General features: G+C 43.3%; 1 protein-coding gene and 1 non-coding gene across 2 annotated transcripts in view; both read right to left on the bottom strand.

Moving 5' to 3' along the window:
- The window catches only part of LOC126354208 (transient receptor potential-gamma protein), an 847,751-nt gene that overhangs the window by 235,881 nt on the left and 591,865 nt on the right, over positions 1–20,005 (bottom strand). The window contains exons 10-11 of the mRNA XM_050003666.1: positions 13,376–13,515; positions 10,986–11,116 (exon numbers count right to left, since the gene is read on the bottom strand). Coding sequence (XP_049859623.1) covers positions 10,986–11,116; positions 13,376–13,515 — 271 coding nt within the window. The remainder of the gene's footprint in view (positions 1–10,985; positions 11,117–13,375; positions 13,516–20,005) is intronic.
- Trnap-ugg (transfer RNA proline (anticodon UGG)) lies at positions 1,618–1,689 on the bottom strand. Its single transcript has one exon. It is a non-coding gene; the product is annotated as a tRNA-Pro (tRNA).

Below are 20,005 nucleotides of genomic sequence, written 5' to 3'. Positions count from 1 at the left end.
TCAGCCTAACAGCAGCATCTACCACAGAACAATGAAAATAAACACACACACACACATAATGATTCAAAATACTTTATATAGATAATAAATGTAATTGAGGAATAAACGAAAATATGAAGTATCCACATTAAATCACACGTCATTGTGTAACATTCTACGTCAAAAAGTACATTAAATTGATACCTTATCAAAAGAAATACTTTGGGGATTAAATCAAAGTGCCAGAAGGCAATGAATAATTATAAATTAAAAAAGAAAGATAATTCCCACAATATACTACTTCCAATCAACGTTCAAGTGACATGCATCTACCAAATGCAGTGTTCTGCATAGACTAAAACTCTCCAAAAAGAGACCACTAAAACATACTTTCTTAAAATAATCATATCTGTAAAAATTACGACTACTATGATGAATAATGTTTGCAATGTATTATACTGAAAATATCCTCGTAGTAAGAATGTCAGGACCCATGTCTTGCATGCTTTGCTCAGTATCATACTAACAATGTGAACAAATGTATACATATAAAAAAGAGAAACATTTATATCTTACATCTAACAAAATAAGCTTCCTCCTGTCAGTAGTATTGGTCCCTGTGACTGCATTCAGAACCGACGGCAACGTCAAGGACAGTGTCTTTGGCCAATAACAATACTGTATTCACATGTCATCTTGGAATCACATCACATCAGAGATTTTAACAGCCACAGTACCCAATGGAAGTATAAGGAAAGTGATGAAAATGGTGAAGCACTATGGGACTTAACATCTGAGGTCATCAGTCCCCTAGACTTATAACTACCTAATTAACCTAAGGACATCACACACATCCATGCCCGAGGCAGGATTCGAAACTGCGACCGTAGCAGCAGCGCGGTTCCGGACTGAAGCTCCTACAACCGCAACCGCTCGGTAACATGGTAAGTGCAGTAAAGAAGGCAGTTCCTTGAGGGCGGGGGCGAAACACGGTCTTGTCACTGTGAGAGACACAGGGGTGAGCGAGTGTGCCGGGACTAACCTCAGTTCACTGCCGCTAGTGCCACGTCATCATCATAACACGGCTGAGCGTACCATACAAAGAATTGCGTCATAATCTAAGAGTGAAATTAAAAACCGAAATATCTTTCCCTAACCTGTTAGTAGACGCTTCAGTATACTACTGTTAAAATTGCTAAATCTCGGAATGACCAGACGTATAAGTTAATTGTTAGTAGCGGTCCACGCGTGAATGCGAGTCGCTCCAATTGCTTATGCTTTTGCTACTATAATAACGGAACGTAAGGAGTTCAACTGCGAGAAGACGACCTCAGCTGTTTCTCCCAGCAGGAAAGACATGTCTCCGTTTTGGGTGCTGCATGCGCATGCATTTAACAAACGTGCATGCGGTGTACTAGTTCCTGGGAAACGAATAGAATCGTTGTACGTGCCAGTCTTTGCGTATATATATAAGTAAGCGAAGACGGCTTAATCCTGTCACGTAGATTGCTTTCCACAAGACGCACTTTCCAGTCTCATGGACCGGTGGCCTGACATGCAGTTTGTCCTGTTGCATGGCTTACATTCAGACACTCGCAAGTTTATCGTAGTGCTTGGTTGTCGCGAAAGTGAAAAGTAGGACCTGTCCGGGATTTGAACCCGGGACCTCATGCACCCAAAGCAGGAATCATACCCCTAGACCAACAGGCCGCACAAGGAAGCAGGTGTGGACCCCGCCACCTACTGGGATGTTATTTTAAGAAAAAAATACGTAGCGGTAAATAATGAAGCTAAAAAACTAACAACTGTTCAGAATGTACAAATATACGTCACAATTAAAAGTTACAAGTCTCAACGTGATCGGTGCAATTTTTCGTGAAAATCGGTGTATCAACGAAAATTTGATGGTGCTAAATGTTAGACTCAGAAAGATAAGAATTTGTACGTAGCCTCAGTTACATATAAAAACATTAATTACGCGTCTCCATTAAGCTACCTCTATTAGTTTTCAAATTATTTACTAAAAACCAAATTTGGAATTGAAACGTCCCTATTTATCATATTAAGTGTCATTTGTAATTGCTACAGAAAGTTCTAATTACAACAGTCGATTACATTAAGGAAATAATTAAGGAAATAACACATCCGTAGCAAGTTTCAAGGCTTTAGTGTAAATAACGCTCAATAGAAGAACTCTTAAAGAGGTAGTTCAGAGGTCATGTTTTACTGTCGGTTCCGGGATACTATTATTTTTATCAAGAATATTATCATGTTTGTGCACGTGAACTTTTCTGAATATGTTAATCAGTTAGAAGTCTAAAGCTTTATTTGTAGTCTTAGTTCCTGATCCTGCTAAGTTAACAGTAAGCAGGAAGATTCTCTGTCAGTGAGCCCTGAAACAATGCGGACTTGCAGACTGGAAATTATGATCACTATGTACTCCATCGCTTTGTGGCTGACCGCAAAAATAGTTTTCAGGCTCTCGAAACGGTGAAGAAGATTATTTAACCCGCCGCACCACAACCGGACCCAATATATTCCAGACTGCAATGAAAATAATGAGCAACAGTATGATGAATTTTCCGGAAACAGCACATAAAGCGATACAGCCATAAGTACTAGGTGGATAGTAACTATTGAGTCACTCAGTTTTCAAACATAAAGTAGTGAAGCATGGCCATTGCTAAGGAAATTGGATGAAAGCAAAATTAAAGTAAGGGACGACACTCAAACATCAGCTCATAGAACTGCGTCACAATTACTGTCCACATCAAGAGCACCGAGGGCTAAAACTTGTAGCAGGTACATCAGACGCAGAACTCAAATTGCCCAAAAAGAACATAATGAACAATCTAACTTCTCAAGAACTTTCTCTGTATCTGAAATTCCTGCTGCACTTAAAACTCTAAAACCTTGAAAGGCAATAGGAAATGACGGAATTCAGCCAGAATTTTTCCTGCATAGTGAGAGCTCTACAAAAAGAAGACTGACGGATTTCTTCTCTGACACTATGATATCTGGTTCAGTCCCACAAAAAACGAAGCACTCAAAAATCATAGCAACACCAAAGCCCAGCAAGGCATCAGACCAGCCTAAGAACTATCGACGTGTCGTGCTGTTGAGCACTATTTATAAGTTGCTTGAGGAATTATGTACAGTCAGATTATTCCCGTGATCTCTCAGAACCTTCCTACTGAACAAACTGGATTCCGATCAGGATGAAGCTACACTGATCAAGTCTTATCCTCAAAAACATTTATTGAAGCAGGATATTGATTAGGATAGAAGCAACGGACGGCAGGAACAACGAAGATGTAGGAGAATGCAACGAAAGTCCACAACGTAAGTGAGGCAGTGTCTTCTGAGAGAGAGAAGTGGAAGGAAATGGGTGGTCTGCTTCGTCTGCACGAAACATCTGTTGCTTCGCAGATCCAAGTGCAGCCTGGTATATAAATTATAACTTGTCCCGTGCAAACAGGCAACAAAACTAATTGACAACATGTTAACTGGAAGGACATTTACAGCAACTATCCCTTCAACCCACACAAACCAACCAACAGCAACTACAGGAAAAGACACTAGCTGTCCAAAAGTATTGAATAATGGCTTACCACAAGCATCTGTTCTTGCTCCTCTCCTGTTTAATTTATATACGATATTCCTGAAACATTGTCCAGGACGTTTGGCTATGCCAACGATTGGGATATAGTTAACCAACAAAAAACCTTTGAAAGAACTGAAGAAATACTAACTTCTGATTTAGAAATTTTAGACCAATATTTGCATAAATGTAGATTACAACCAAAATTGAATAAAACAGAAGCGTTTTCCTTTGCCCGACAGAGTGCCACACAGAGCCCTTGATGTATGTTTTGAGGGAGACAAACTTCATCGTATGATGCATCGAAAACACCTTGGGATCATGTTAGATAGGACACTTTCTTTTCAGAAGCACTTGAAACGAACGTCTGCCAAGTTCAAAAGCAGAAACAAGGTGTGTGGCTGTCGCTGAGGGCCGTCAGCAGGCACTGGGACCGTTGTGGTCAGCAGCAGGGCCTGCCTGGCTTAACGGTCGACACGTGAAGAAGGCAGCACTGTCACTGGCTCCATACGGTCTGCTCTCACATAATGGTTACCTATCTTGAGCCACATTCCATCTCCTGACCATAAAAGAGCTCGGTATCCATATGCAGGATGTATCACTTAAAACTTGCACCGCAAATATTGCGGAAACACAAAGTGTTATTGATGTGCGGGTATCACAGAATGAATTTATATTTAGGGGCTAGTATTATTAGCCAATCAATAGATAGTAGTAACACTTAGACAGTGTATTTTTTCAAGCATACACTTTTTTAATGGAACGTTGCCTATTGACATTAATAATCTAGAATCCTGCAAAAACGCTATTGACATTCTAATTTATCCAACTTTTAGTTTGTTGATGTCAATATGCATTGTTCCATTTAAATAAACATATGTTTCCACAAAAAATACACTTCCTCAGTGTCATCACAATTTGTTGGTTGGCTGACTAGCCCATGACTACCAATCCATTCTGTGAAAAACGTACGTCAATAACACCTTTCCTTTCGGCAACATGTTTGGTCCAACTTTTAAGTGATTCACCTTTTATGTGACTGAGGAACAATGAAGATGTAAGACAATGCAACGGAAGCTCACAACATAACTGAGGCAGTGTCTTCTGAAGCGACAGAGGTGGAAGGAAATGGCTGGTCCGTTTCGTCTGCATCTAATCGATTGAGCCAGCCTAGTGTGTCATCAGCGAGATTAGTAGGAATGGAATATAAATTATGTATATTGCTCGAGGCTATTGAGAATGATCCCATATACAAACCAGAGTATTGAGAAAATGTACAGACAGAGTAACGGTGAGGAAGTTTGGAGTACTGCAACTAAAGACTTGTTGCTTAGGCAGGAGGCACATTCGATTGAAATGAGAAAACTAGAGCAAATTCCCATCTTACAGCAACATGGTAGTGAAGTGTAACGTCGAAACTTAGGAAGATTTGTGAAAAAGAGCAGACTGATCCACGGATGCATGATGAACAGAAAGTTCTCTCTCACCATCAACAGACGAATCTTTTAATTGTGAGTAATACATATCCGACAGAAAATTCCGTCTTTAGTGTCTACGTTAAAGGAATACACCTGGAAGTTTGGGTTGAACAATTTAACAGTTTTATCGACAGTTTGTCGCCTTCATGAGACTGACACAGTGCATGGGCTTTATGTGCAACTACCTCAATTACGAAGCAGTGACGAAAATACGTCTAAAAGCATATGAGGAATTTAGAAGCTCGGTTTTCGATACTTACTGACGCAGACAAAAGTAGGAAAGAATCGGATAGAAATAATAGAGAGCAACAGACTCTGGGAGACTCTTGTTCCTATAACCCAGTAAAATTTTTGGAAGAGGTGATCAGTAAAGATCAGTTTATTGACGCCACATTTAGTCTCTCAGAGAGCATAAGGTAAGTTATCGGTAGCTTACCCATGAACTGCATGTGATAACCTTTTATTGGGTTTGGGATGGTTGATACAGAGCAGAAATGCTAATCCCACCTCAAGACAGGTGCCACACCTGTTGAGTGGGATATGGGAGCTACGATACAACTTGAACCGGTGGTGAGGGTAACTTTCCGCTATTTATACATCAGACAATTGGCCTAGAGGAGTGGAGGGAACAAAAATTATGGTTATTAAGGTACTGGTAATAGCTTCTGACAGTCATGTCGTTATGGTGGGTAATATATTAGACGTATGAAAACATAACTTATGAGCACAACTGGCTTCTTGGAGAAGGAAGAGGGACAAGACAGTAATTTAAAGGACGTCTTATATAAACTTCTAGGTGTTAAATAAATACCTAACAGGAGCACAGTTGGATGGTTTGTTTGCATTAAGATAAGAGCAGAAGTGGACTCCTGGGTGGCTGAGGACAGGGGAGGTGGCAACTTCAAAGAAGTACTAAATAAATATCAAAGACTTAAACAAATAACTCATAAAGCACAAGTGAACGGTATGTTTGCTTAAGGAGGCTAGGCCAAGCCGCTGACCTGTTTACATAAGAGAACAATGGATCCCTTTGCCCCAGGGAGGGTTGCAGCTTACCTTGAGACTGAGGGTAGGGGGGTGATGTTGACACGTAAAATACGGCCAGAGGACGACAGCATTGAGGGGGTACAAAGTGGAGAAGAGCTCCCACTGTTCCCCTACTGGAGAGTGCTTGCCTGTGTGGAGGCAAGTGGGGCACCCTACCGAGAGAAGTTCGGTGCTCAGCCCACAGTACCATCACGACACAGGAATGTGACACGTAGCCTGCACCTGTCTGCATCGTCAGTGGGGCGCTGCCTGCTGTGGCATACACTACTGTATTGCAGAATCACTGTGTCAGCTTCCTGAATCCACAAACACTGACAGCAACAGGCACTCTGGCGCCAGCTCCATAGTGTCTGCTGGAGGAACGCATAAAATTTCCCCAGAGCATCCGAAAGTGCGATGGGGCTGAGTTCTGTGGGAAAAATACATCGAGAGATGTAATGTGGAATCCTGAGAACTGAGGGCATTTCTAAACACGAACCGTTATGTGTCATTTGTGCTAGAGCTCGACGTAGTGCTGTGAATGAGACAAATTCATCTGATAATATACACTTCAAAAAAAGTTTTGCATCACATCGATTCCAGGAGTTCCGAAACCTGTACAGAAAACTGCAATAGAGATCAGCAGAAACATCATTTTTCGCCCATTTTGTTGCTCATGAAAACGACACACGGCATGTTGTATCACCATACAACGAGACCTTCAGAGGTGGTGGTCCAGATTGCTGTACACACCGGTACCTCTAATACCCAGTAGCAAGTCCTCTTGCATTGATGCATGCCTGTATTCGTCGTGGCATACTATCCACTTCATCAAGGCATTGTCGGTCCAGATTGCCCCACACCTCAACGGTGATTCGGCGTAGATCCTTCAGTACCGTTGGTGGATCACGTCGTCCGTAAATAGCCCTTTTCAATCTATCCCAGGCATGATCGATAGGGTTCATGTCTGGAGAACATGCTGGCCACTCTAGTCGAACGATGTCGTTATCTTTAAGGAAGTCATTCACAAGCTGTGCATTATGGGGGCGCGCATGAAGACGAATGCCCCGCCAACATGTTGCGGATATGGTTGCATTATCGGTCAGAGGTTGCATTCGCATATCGTACAGCCTTCCATGACCACCAGCAGCATACGTCAGCCCCACATAATGCAACCCTAAAACAGTAGGGAACCTCCACCTTGGCTTGCACTCACTGGACAGTGTGTCTAAGACGTTCAGCCTGACTGAGTTCCCTCCAAACACATCTCCGACGATTGTCTGGATGAAGGCATATGCGACACTCATCGGAGAAGAGAACGTGAAGCCAATCCTGAGAGGTCCATTCGGCATGTTGTTGAGTCCATCTGTACCGCGCTGCATGGTGTCGTGGTTGCAAAGATGGAGGTCGCCACGGATGTAGGGAGTGAAGTTGCGCACAGTTTGAATCGTAACACGACGTCCTGTGGCTCCACGAAATGCGTTGCTGTTAGTGTTCCTCCGAAACGTAATCACTAGCTAGTGGTCATCTACTGCAGTAATAGCCTTTGGGCGGCCTGAGCGAGGACTGTCATCGACAGTTCCTGTCTCTCTGTATCTCCTCCGTGTCCGAACAAAATCACTTTGGTTCACTCCGAGGCGCCTAGTCACTTGCCTTGTTGAAGGCCCTTCCTGGCACAAAGTAACAATGCGGACGCGAAGGAACCGCGGTATTGACCGTCTAGGCACGGTTGAACTGCGGACAACATGAGCCGTGCATCTCCTTCCTGGTGAGGTGACTGGAACTGATCGGCTGTCTGATCCCCTCCGTCTAATAGGCGCTGCTCATGCAGGGTTGTTTACATCTTTGGGCGGGTTTAGTGACATCTTTGAACAGTGAAAGGGACTGATACAATATACACAGTCAACGTTTATCTTCAGGAGTTCTGGGAACCTGGGTGATGTAAAACTTTTTTATGTGAATTTCATTACGACAATATTAATGTGGAGTTTGCAGGGCTACTCCGCTCACTCAGCTGATGTGTGAGATATTGAATTTCTGTTTCTTTTTATTCACTGGAATTCGCACATCCCTGAATAATACCATTTGGGGGAACTGCGCATTGTTTCTGAGACTAGGTATGGTAATAGAACTTCCCGATACCAAAAAATGATGTTGACAGTTGCCTACTGATACTGAGTAGTAATTCTGGAAATGCAGGGTGGATATCTGGAGATGCACTGTTCGTAGACACGTTGCGGGTTGTGTAGGAGGCCTTTGGCGCTGACTAGGCGCTGCCCTGCACCATCCACCTGACTACAGTTCAATTCTTTTATGCTGGCGGCTCGCGCATGCCCCCCAGACGCGGGAGATTGCTGCGTTGCCAGTTGTACGCGCCAAGAGAAGCGACGCCATAGTATACTATAGTTCGCAAACTAACTTTTTTTCCGTTATTGATCGTTGTGTTTGGTCGTTGCGGACGTCGCAAGACATCTAGTTCAAGTTCGGTGGTTGATCCTTCCACTCAGTTTTTTATTACAGAGGCCAACCGGCTCTCTTACCGAATGCGCTGAGCTGCCGTGCCGGCTAATTTAGGGAGGGCAGCGCGCAGTTGATGGAGTAAAGCCACCACGGCAACGTTAACCCTTTCGCTGCTACAGAGACGTGCTCCCTGCATTTCGTCATCACTGCACTGCTCGCCTGTGCAGACACATTGTGTTCCCACTGCTTTTACACACTTATCATTCGATTTAACAAAAATTATTTGGCCCAAAAATTTGATTTTTACGCATCTTCTTGACTGATACCTTCCCCCCCCCCATAAATGACTTAATTTTGTTTCGATGTTCAACGCAGTTATTGTGCAGCATTAAATGTAATGAACCATTGCAGGAAATTCTGAAGAGTTTGGAGAGGTAAAAGTCCATAGCATATTTTGTCTCCTCCATTGCCAAGTCACCTCTCGTAGTTTTGTGCTGTGGTAACATAATATTCAACGTTTGTGTCGGCTGATCAGTGTTTTGGTAAATAAATGCTGTTTGTGTGTGCCACACACAAAAATTATGTTTGACATAGCTCAGAGCACTTCACTGATAGACGATATAGTCAAGTCCTAATGTTTTTTAAGTCCACAGTTTTGTTTAATGTATTTTGTCTACTTCTTTTTGATTGATTGAAGTGCTTTAAAATAAAGCCAAATGTGCCCGGTGTAAATAAAACTTTTATTACAGTCACGAAAGACGGAATATTTCTCAATATTACATTGTAAGTAGGCTGTTTAGGTTTATGTATTGGTAACGCCGCCGCCACGTAGCGCTCTGTATAAAAATCACTGGCTGTGTCGTGTGCAGTCTGTGGCTGGTTTGCATTGTTGTCTGCCATTGAAGTGTTGGGCAGCGGCAGCTGGATGCTAACAGCGCGTAGCGTTGCGCAGTTGGAGGTGAGCCTCCAGCAGTGGTGGACGTGGGGAGAGAGATGGCGGAGTTTTGAAATTTGTAAGAATTGGTGTCATGAACTGATATATATATTATGACTATAAAGGTAAATACATTGTTTGTTCTCTATTAAAATCTTTCATTTGCTAACTGTGCCTATCAGTAGTTAGTGACTTCCGTAGTTTGATTTTAGTTAGCTGGCAGTAGTGGCGCTCGCTGTATTGCAGTAGTTCGAGTAACGAAGATTTTTGTGAGGTAAGTGATTTGTGAAACATATAGGTTAATGTTAGTCAGGGCCATTCTCTTGTAGGGATTATTGAAAGTCAGATTGCGTTACGCTAAAAAGTATTGTGTGTCAGGTTAAGCACAGTCGTGTATAAATTTTTCTAGGGGGACGTTTCATAACATAAGAAACGTATGTGGTACTTAAATTAAATGAGATATTGTTATACAGTAAATTTTATACCATACGGAAAGTATGCGCTATGGACTTTTACCTCTACAAACTCTTCAAAATTTTCTGCAATGGTTTATTACATTTAATGCTGCACAATAACTGCGTTGAACATCGAAACAAATTTAAGTCATTTATGGGGGGAAGGTATCAGTCAAGAAGATGTGTAAAAATCAAATTTTTGCGCCAAATAATTTTTGTTAAATCGAATGGTAAGTGTTTAAAAGCAGTCGGAACATGATGTGTCTGCACATGCGAGCAGTGCAGTGATGACGAAATCGCGCACAATGCAGAATGTGGGGAGCACGTCTCTGTAGCAGCGAAAGGGTTAACGAAGAGACAAAGCGCTAGAAATTTCAAAAAATTACATTCAAATGAATGAAATTCATGAAGTAAGACACTTCAGATTGTTTTTAAATAAAGAAAATATTAAGCATCTCTCAAGGTTTGAAGTCATAACCCTTCGTTTAGCAGCCAACACCTTCACCATTACGCTAACGCAGCTCGTGCGGCAATAAAACTCCTTGAGGACTCTAAAATGTCACACAAAATACCGACAAACAATGTTGGTATGACTATGAATTACTCACGCTTTGTCGAAGTACAATAGGAAATAGACAATTACCACTGTTCTTTATTGCGAAAAAGCGGTTCGTGAGATTGATACGAACGCCTTTCCTTGCTATTGCCTGAATTAGGAGGCTTATTGCTTGGTTTAATTAATTAATAGAATATGAAGCAATTGGTGTACAGAATGCTTTTTCCAAACTTTCTATAAAGGATCGTCTGCTATCAAAACATCGCTTTTGTTCTATTACTTTATTTATGACTGAACGTTTCTAAAACTGAAGACACTCGTCCGTGCTCTGCACTGCAGTCGAGCTGTGGCAACGTCTTTCTCTGTCCATTGGCTGACTGTGTTTTGTGACGTCAGATGCGCAGGACGAACCTAAACTCGGCCGCCTTTATAAATGAGGCGCACTATAGCGCCGGCTCCCTTCAGGGAGGTGTTCCGGCAGAGCGGCGGGGCTCACCTGAAGATGTTGGCGGCGGAGAAGAGGCCCTCGGCGATGAGCATGGGGTCCCACGTGTCCCACTCCTCGCGCGGCAGGTCGCGCGGCGCTGGACCCTCCGTCTCCCTGCGGAGCGCCAGCTCCTTCTGCACCTGCCACCACACATGCACACGCATTACCGCCACCCGCAGGCGAACAATGCCCTATCTACACATTAGTCCCGAAAGGACGGTAACAACAAATGTAGTCCATCACATCGTCAATATCTGTGTACGGAATTGGACGTCTTTGCTGCGCCTTTTGAGGACGCCTGCTAACCAGTTGTATACAATACTAATACAAAGTAATTACTACAGCAAAGCTGTATTTGTGATAGTGAACAAATGATATTGTGAGGTGTAACCAGAAAATCAGTTCTGTAATTAATACAAACAAAAGAAGCATAGATACAACAAATATATTTATTGGATGTAAACTATCGATCTTAAACTATTTTTTTACACTGTCCCAACATTCCGCAGGTCTTCGTATATGTAGTCAGCTATGTAGTCGATTGTGTGGTTCATGTTCTCTGAGCTTGTTGTCGTCGCTGAAATTTTGACGATCTAGGAGCACTTTTGGGTCGAAAAGGCGATGGAAGTCGCTAGAGGTTGTACAAACGGTGGTCAAACTGGCTACATTCAAATTTAATCTCACAACCTGCGGGATTTTAAATCGTCTTCGCCATTCTAAACAAGCACTCTAAAGCATCAACATTGCACACAGAAATAAAATTGTCTCATCTCCTTCTCCAGTCAAAGCAACTACTGCACATGCTCCAAAGTGTACCTGCAGCAACAGCACAGAAAGAAAGGCAAATCGAACTTACTTGTTACATGTACATCACATATTGAAGACATTAGAAAACAAAAAGTATTTTTTACCAGACAATCAATATATACAACCAAACATACAACTAAAAATTAATTACAACATACTCTGTAAATAATATTAAAAAAAACCAAACCACTCTGTGATTAATAATATACTTCCAGAGATTATGTTACTGGAAAATTACTTCTCCTTGGATCAGTGCATGTTTCCTGTCAGAGTGGTACTGACTCAGTTATTGACACAGAAGAAAACGGAACTGCTCAGAGAATGTAATGAAGTCAGCAGAAAGGTTGTGAGTAAAGAGAGGACGTTAGGTGCCATGTGTCGAATGAGTCGCGAACAAATAGTTTCTGAAATTAACTAGGGCTGTAAGGTTTCGTTGTTGTATTAAGCTGCCAGGTCTCATAAATGAACAACTGAGTAACTAACATACAAGGCGCCTGTAACGGATCACTTTATTCCTGTGAACTTTCGTTACGGGCAGATACGTGCTGAAGCTACGCCTCACATGCAGAGCAGAGTAGAGTAGGCGAAAGTGACTTACTGCCGTTACGACTGGTGAACGACCAAAGGCGTATTGCGACGATGCTTTAATCGAATCGATTGATTTCATTTCGTCTTTATAAACATTGCCGGTAATATACAGATATTGAAAAAGATACTAGCAGAGGAAGACAGGTATCTCCTGCTTTCTCGAGTTTATAGTGACTATTACTCAGTTTTTTAAGAGACGAATTGTATCGTCATTTTTTCTCTTTTCCGTCTTTCCTTAGTTGCTTCATTTATGTTCCGTTTATGTACCTAAACGAAAGGCAGTTTGTTTATTGCCATACGCGTTTCGCTTCTTTTATTTGCGAAGTATCTTCAGTGGCGATTTCCAGCGTCGGTAGCCCAGGTCTGTGGTCCTGGAGATATGTTCATTAGTCCTTGCGCTCCAGCTGGGCGATTTACTGCTTTTATTTACCCACATTTTTTACAACGCATCGCTTACAACACCTACACTTTTCATTTTGTGTTCAACATGCTGATACGCATAAAAAGAGAACACGACACCAAATCAGAATAAAATTAATAAACCAGTGCAATTAGTGGAGGTGTGGAAGGAAGGAGCCAGTGAAGTTTTACGATGCAATCAGATGATCTCCTTGAAGAAACTAGGCAGCATAAAAATCTGATGCGACAACTTTGAGTAACAAAGTCATACTTTACTTCGGACAAAGCTGAATCCTAGACCTTCATCTAAATGTTCGGTAGTGGAAAATGAAATAAAAGCAAACTCAGATAACAGTATAATTAAAGTACTTACAATCCAGTACACGTTGTAAGAAAGGCGCAGAGAAATGTCGGAGCCCACGTTGTACCTGGTCGCATGCAGAGAAGGCGCACTGTGTCTATGTGCTGTACATATTAGTATGTGGTGCAGGTAGACCGTACATACGCCAGGCGCGGCGTGCATAGCAGTATGCGGGATAGACGCACAGTGTGTGGAGCAGGTGCGGGGTGGCTGGTAGCCCGTGGGGCGGGCCGCTCTGGTGTACCTGGTAGTAGGCTACGACGCGCAGCGCCACCGTGGCCACGTACAGCGAGTTGGTCACGAAGTCGATCACGTTCCACATGTCGTTGGCGTACTCCTCGAGGCCCACGTCCCACAGCTGCTTCACCTCACTCCAGATGAGTCCTGCACAGCACAACACAACACAACAAGGGTTACACACGTGCCCGTGCCGCGACCTGCTGACTCGCCATTTGCATTTGCCTTTCACGATCTTTTATCTGGTCCTTCTGTTTCACCCAGCGCATTAAATGACAAAATAACTCACTGATGCACTTTCAGCTTGTGACTGATCATCTCACCGAGGTCAGGTGTGACCCAGTGGCCGGCTATACTGAACACAGTTACACTGGAGTCCTGGGACTGCGCCACTGAGGAATCTATTGAGAGTCGAACCGGGGACCACCTGATGAACCACAATGCTGCCTATAACTTCAGCGAAGTACGGGAGTGAGCACTTGGTTCTGTAAGGACAAGGAACGAGACTTTGTTCAATCGTAGAGGTGTGAATGCTGGGATGGATTGAGGCACAACCGCCCACCACCGTCCTGGTAGCGGACCGCGGCGGGAACACAGCAGGTAGGCGGAGAGGGCAGAGGCGGTGGATGGGCCACCAGCGCGCCTTCCTCTGGCCACACGACTCATTACTGGAGGACAATGAACAGAACTACAGCAAGTGGGCGGTTCTAAAGTGATTTCGAGAGATCTCAGCACACACCACCGAGCATGGCGCTGTAGAGACAGGAACAGATTCTGGAAAAAATTGACGCAGTGAAATTACTAAAGCTGATCGATTAGTCGGCGAACTGCAGCAGTACATCTAGTTGGGGAGAGTCAGTTGTTGGCCTACCTGCCTGGCTGCTGTAATGGCACGTTGCACAGTGCGTGTCCCGCTGCTATCGGACCACCTAAAGCTGCTACATAAGCTTTCACGGCCGGAACGGTCCACCGAAATTCGTTATAACATGTATATGTGGGATATACGGAAAGCTGACTAGAAGGCGTACAAGAAAAACGTGGAAGACAAACATATATGTAATTGCGGATACACGTGGCGCTGTAGGAACGTATACTACTTTTACAGAGGTCATCATCAAGGAAGTCCACGGCGCAAAAGCGAACGTCTCACGTTCTAGAAGAACCTTCAAGGCCGTGTTGGAAGGCAGAAAGCCAGGACGCAAAGCCAATGAGGAAAAGAGGCACTAAGGCGATACAAGCAATACACCACATTAGTAAATCATCACGAAGTTAAATGTGCTATAGCAAATGCCAAACGTACCCTGGGTTAAAAGCTAAGAAGAAACTGGAGAAAATTATGTTGGACTTTCTTTTTTAAAGAAATACCACTTGCATAAATTTGGCGGAAAATTAAACGCTCCGCCAATAGAGGGATGCCGTGCCAGAGGGAGCGCTGCAGAAAGTGGCTCCTGCCGAGGCGGAACCAATTTGGGTCTGGAAGAGGAAGGGCCTCAGACGAAGTTCTAATGCTTTTAACAACCGACATTCGCAAATCCCTACGCGAAAATAAATACTTACTGCAGATTTTCACAGATTTAATAAATGGCTATGACAATGTATCACTACCGATATCAACACATTTCCTTATTAGCTACGATGTGCTCAGAAGATTTGCTCAAATCTACAACTACTATTATCACATCGACAGATCATGATTAAAAATTGCCCACAAACAAAGGGACCGAGGATGACGAGTACTGGCTTGCCGCAATACTCTATTTTGTCGTCAATGGTTTTCAATATTTATAAATTATTTAGTGGGCGATCACACTAAGATCTCGCAATTTGCTGACAGACTCTACATTTTTGCACCGAGACATTAGGACAACTGATGGAGAATTTCCAGTCTTGGCTCGTATTAATTCACTGTCTATATCGCCCAGGAAGACCTCACTTTGTGTATTCTCTGGACAAAGATGTACTGGACTGAATCAAATGAAACTAGGCCCATATACATTATCAGTCGACAAAACTATCAAATATTTGACTTGGAAATAGGTCACAAACTGATATGAATTCTACATGTTGGAAGAGTAAAACAGAAATGCGATGCGAAACGTCAGTAAATATTCCACGAACAGTTACAGGTGTTGCCCCGGGGGAGCCGGGGGGGCGGTGGGAGAGGGGGGGGGCGGAGGGGGGGCGGGTGCCTCCAATGTGGCTCTACGTATTTACAGAGCACTTAATCGTTCCTACCTGGACTGTACATGCGTTTGCAATGCATCTGCAAGCACTTCCACCCTAATTGTTGTTGTTGTGATCTTCAGTCCGAAGATGGGTTTGATGTAGCTCTCCACGCTACTCTATCCTGTGCAAGCCTCTTCATCTCCGATTAACTACTGCAACCTGCATCCTTCTAAGTCTACTTACTGTATTTCTCTTTGTGTCCCATGCTTCCCTCCAATACTAAACTGGTGATCCATTGGTGTCTCAGAATGTGCCGTATCAACCGTTTTGTCTCCCCAATTCTTTTAAGTACCTCCTCATTAGCTACGCGCTTCTAGTCTACAACATCCTTACGCAACACCACATTTCTAACGTTTCTATTCCGTTTTTGTCTGTCTCCCGTTCATGTTTCACTTCCATACATTGCTAGCCGGCAGGTGGTGGCCGAGTGCTTCTAGGCGCTTCAGTCTGGAACCGCGCGACCGCTACGGTCGCAGGTTCGAATCCTGCCTCGGGCATGGATGTGTGTGATGTCCTTAGGTTAGTTAGCTTTAAGTAGTTCTAAGTTCTAGGGGACTGATGACCTGAGCACCCATAGTGCTCGGAGCCATTTGAACCATACATTGCTACGCTTCACACAAATACTTTCAGAAAAGATTTTCTAACACTTTAATCTATATTCGAAGTTAACAAATTTCTCTCCTTCAGAAATGTTCCCCTTGCCGTTGCCAGTCTACATTTTATATCCTCTCTACCTCTGCGCCGGCCGCTGTGGCAGAGCGGTTCTAGACGCTTCAGTCCGGAACCGCGCTGCTGCTACGGCCGCAGGTTCGAATCCTGCCTCCGACATGGATGTGTGTGATGTCCTTAGGTTAGTTAGGTTTAACTAGTTCTACGTTCTAGTGGACTGATGACTTCAGATTTTATGTCCCATAGTGCTTAGAGCCATTTGAACCATCCTTTGCTGTCTCTGACAGAACTACAATCTCATCGGTAAACCTTAAAGTATTTATTTCTTTTCCCTGAACTGTAACTACTACTGAAAATTTTTGTTTGATTTCCTTAACTGCTTGTTCCATGTACAGATCGAATAATATTGGGCATAGGTTAGAGCCCTGTCTCACTCCCTTCTCAACTACTGCTCTCCTTTCATGCTCCTCGACTCTTACTACCAACGTCCGTTTTCTGTACACACAAAATGCAGAATAAACTGCTCCGCATCTGTGTCGGTGCAATGAAATCGACGCAAACAATTACACTGTTATGGGAGACATTAAAAGCCCCATTACACCTCCGACTGCATTATCTTCGTCGAAATTCATGCTAACATATAGCCAGTTTACGAGAACGTTGGTTATATCGAATATTCGTACGGTGGCGATCGACTGTTTTATCAGATGCTGTTGAATCATCAAAAAGGCGCCGACATATGTTCTAGATTACTTTGAAATTGAAGAGCTCAGCACGAAGTGATACGCGCTACGGATCTACCATGTTACAACTTCCTCAAATCAAAGCGAACATTGTGACACCATATGTCTTAGGACATATAACAGATCCTAGAATAATATATACAGATGTTGCCAAAATTGCAAATAGCACCGAGTGTGCATTCATAGACTAGACAAGAGATGCTTCGTGACCCTATAAATTACTTGTAGAAATATCTTTTATGACGGCGGAGCTAGTAGTCGTTTAGAGGCAATTACGTACACAGAAAACTGCATTCAGGACAAAGTTATTAACTTAACCCATTCGCGAACGATAATCTTGAAAAATCTGTTTACCTAGTGACACAACAATCTAATTGTTTATGGAATTATACAACAAGACAGTATGCTGCAAAATCAGCAAAGTGAAGCCAGACCAACGCTGAACAAGGCGCAGCGTCAGGAGTAGCATGTTGTCCAACGGTGGCGCACATTGACTTCGTACAGCGACTTAAGAGGACGATGAGAATGAGGTGGGCCGAGGAACGGAGCACACGAATCGACCACGAAGGGAAATATACAGAGCAGTAAGACCTGCGGTCCTGTTAATACATTGGTACGCGAAGCACACGCTGTCAGGAGCGTCTTACCCTTCCATTGCGCGAATGAAATTCAATAACGGTCGTTTTAAAGACTACTTACATCACCTGAGACTGATCGAGAATCTTCTTTGCAGTTGTATAGAAGAAGAAGAAGACATGAAGCACATAATATTAGGTCAGAGAGGTTAGGTGGGACAATAAATAAAGTGTCAAGTGGCACAGGAGCCTCCTCTGGGCGTTACCACGTCTTAAGAACAAAAGAGGTTAGGGTGTGTCAACTCATATACACAGCTCTCCAGAAAGAAGGAGCGCCCGTATGAAATGCTACGTCAGGGAGGGGAGGAAAGGGAGGGGGGAGGAGGAGGGGTAGGAGGAGGAGGGAGGGGCAGCCAGAGGGGGCGGACGGGAGGAGGAGAACCGCACGGACTCAATACATCGGAACACAAAAAATCAAATGTTTTTGTAAACACTTATTTAGTAGAAAATAATACACTTTCTGTTATAGCAGACTTTCATGTAATTACATACGTAGATAACCGTAGTGTATACACACCAACAATTTGTACATGGATAACAGTCAAAAGTAACAGTTGTTAGTGATATGTATAAGTTATGGTTGCTTGTATCGTCATCAAACCATAATCCAATAAATAAATAAATAAATAAGGATGGATAGCCGAGCATTTGTGTACCCTGTACGTCACCAGCCACATTATTTTGTTAGCGATCAGTGGGTCGTATCTGCGCAACAGTTCAGAATTACTGTCAGTTCCAGTCAGTCGAGGGGGCTCCCCAGCCGTTCGAGGGTAGAGCGGGAAGCTAGGCCGCTACACGCGTCTCTGCGTGCTCTACTTAATCTAATCATGTTCACAGCCTTTCAGCTGTACAAAACGTCTGAAGGATATTGAAAATGGGGATGGTCTCCTGGGTCAGATGTCTATAAGGTAAGACACAAATGAGAAGTGATAAATGCGTGTCTGTCGATGTGTGGTACTCACTTCAGTCGCTATTTAATTCGTGATACGCAGCCCCAAGACAAAGAAAATTTATGTAGTGACCCTTCTGGCCTATCGACCGTTTTTAATGGTTGCTTGACGCCAGACCACCGAAGGTAAGCCATCAGCGTTCGACTTAAAGAAGGTAGGAACAGATTCGATGAGGGAAAAGCGGCTAAAGGGGAGCCACAAACATAGAAACCATCAAACATATTTTATGCATAAATACATTATATATTCGCTACAAATACATTATACACTCCGCCAAAGCCGGTCCCAAGCCCAGTTGAAGAAAGAGGAGGGGGAGGAGTAACACCTTGTCAAGAAACCTAGGTTCGCCTGCCCCGGGTGATAGTGCCCGGTGAGGGTTCCTTGTCACATGGTCAGTCGCATGGCTGGGAATTCCATGGTGACGCTGTGTCGATGAAGGAGACACGCCGGGAGATGGCAGGCCAAGTTTTTCTGCCACCTTTACGATATGAAAGAGACTATTCCAGTCAACATCGTCAAAAGCTTTCTGTAACTCTAGAAATGCTGGAAACGTAGGTTTGCCGTTCCATAATCTATTTTCTAAGATAAGTCGTAGGGTCAGTATTGCCTCACATGTTCCAACATTTCTACGGAATCCAAACTGATCTTCCTCGAGGTCGGCTTCTACCAGTTTTTCCATTCGTCTGTAAACAATTCGCGTTAGTATTTTGCAGCTGTGACTTATTAAACTGATAGTTCGGTAATTTTCACATCTGTCAACACTTGCTTTCTTTGGGATTGGAATTATTATATTCTTCTTGAAATCTAAGGGGAATTTCGCGTGCCTCATACCTCGCTCACCAGATGGTAGGGTTTTGTCAGGACTGGCTTTCCCAAGGCCGTCAGTAGTTCCAACGGAATGTTGTCTACTCCCGGGTCTCTGTTCCGACTCACGTCTTTCAATGCTCTGTCAAACCCTTGACGCATTATTGCATCTAACATTTCATCTTCATCTACCTCCTCTTCCATTTCCATAATATTGTCCTCAAGTACATAGCCCTTGTATAGACCCTCTATATACTCCTTCCACCTTTCTACTTTCCTTTCTTTGCTTAGAACTGGGTTTCCATTTGAGCTCTTGATATTTATGCAAGTGGTTCTCTTTTCTCCAAAGGTCTCTTTAAATTTCCTGCAGGCAGTATCTATCTTACCCCAGTGAGATAAGCCTGTACATCCTTAATTTGTCCTCTAGCCATCCCTGCTTAGCCATTTTGCACTTCCTGTCGATCTCATTTTTGAGACGTTAGTATTCCTTTCTGCCAGCTTCATTTACTGCGTTTTTATATTTTCTCCTTTCATCAATTGAATTCAGTATCTATTCTGATATCCATGGATTTTTACTAGCCCTCGTCTTTTTACCTACTTGATCCTCTGC

The sequence above is a fragment of the Schistocerca gregaria genome, chromosome 3 (assembly GCF_023897955.1).
Source record: "Schistocerca gregaria isolate iqSchGreg1 chromosome 3, iqSchGreg1.2, whole genome shotgun sequence".
Lineage (NCBI taxonomy): Eukaryota > Metazoa > Arthropoda > Insecta > Orthoptera > Acrididae > Schistocerca > Schistocerca gregaria.
This window is presented reverse-complemented; position numbering and strand designations above follow the sequence as displayed.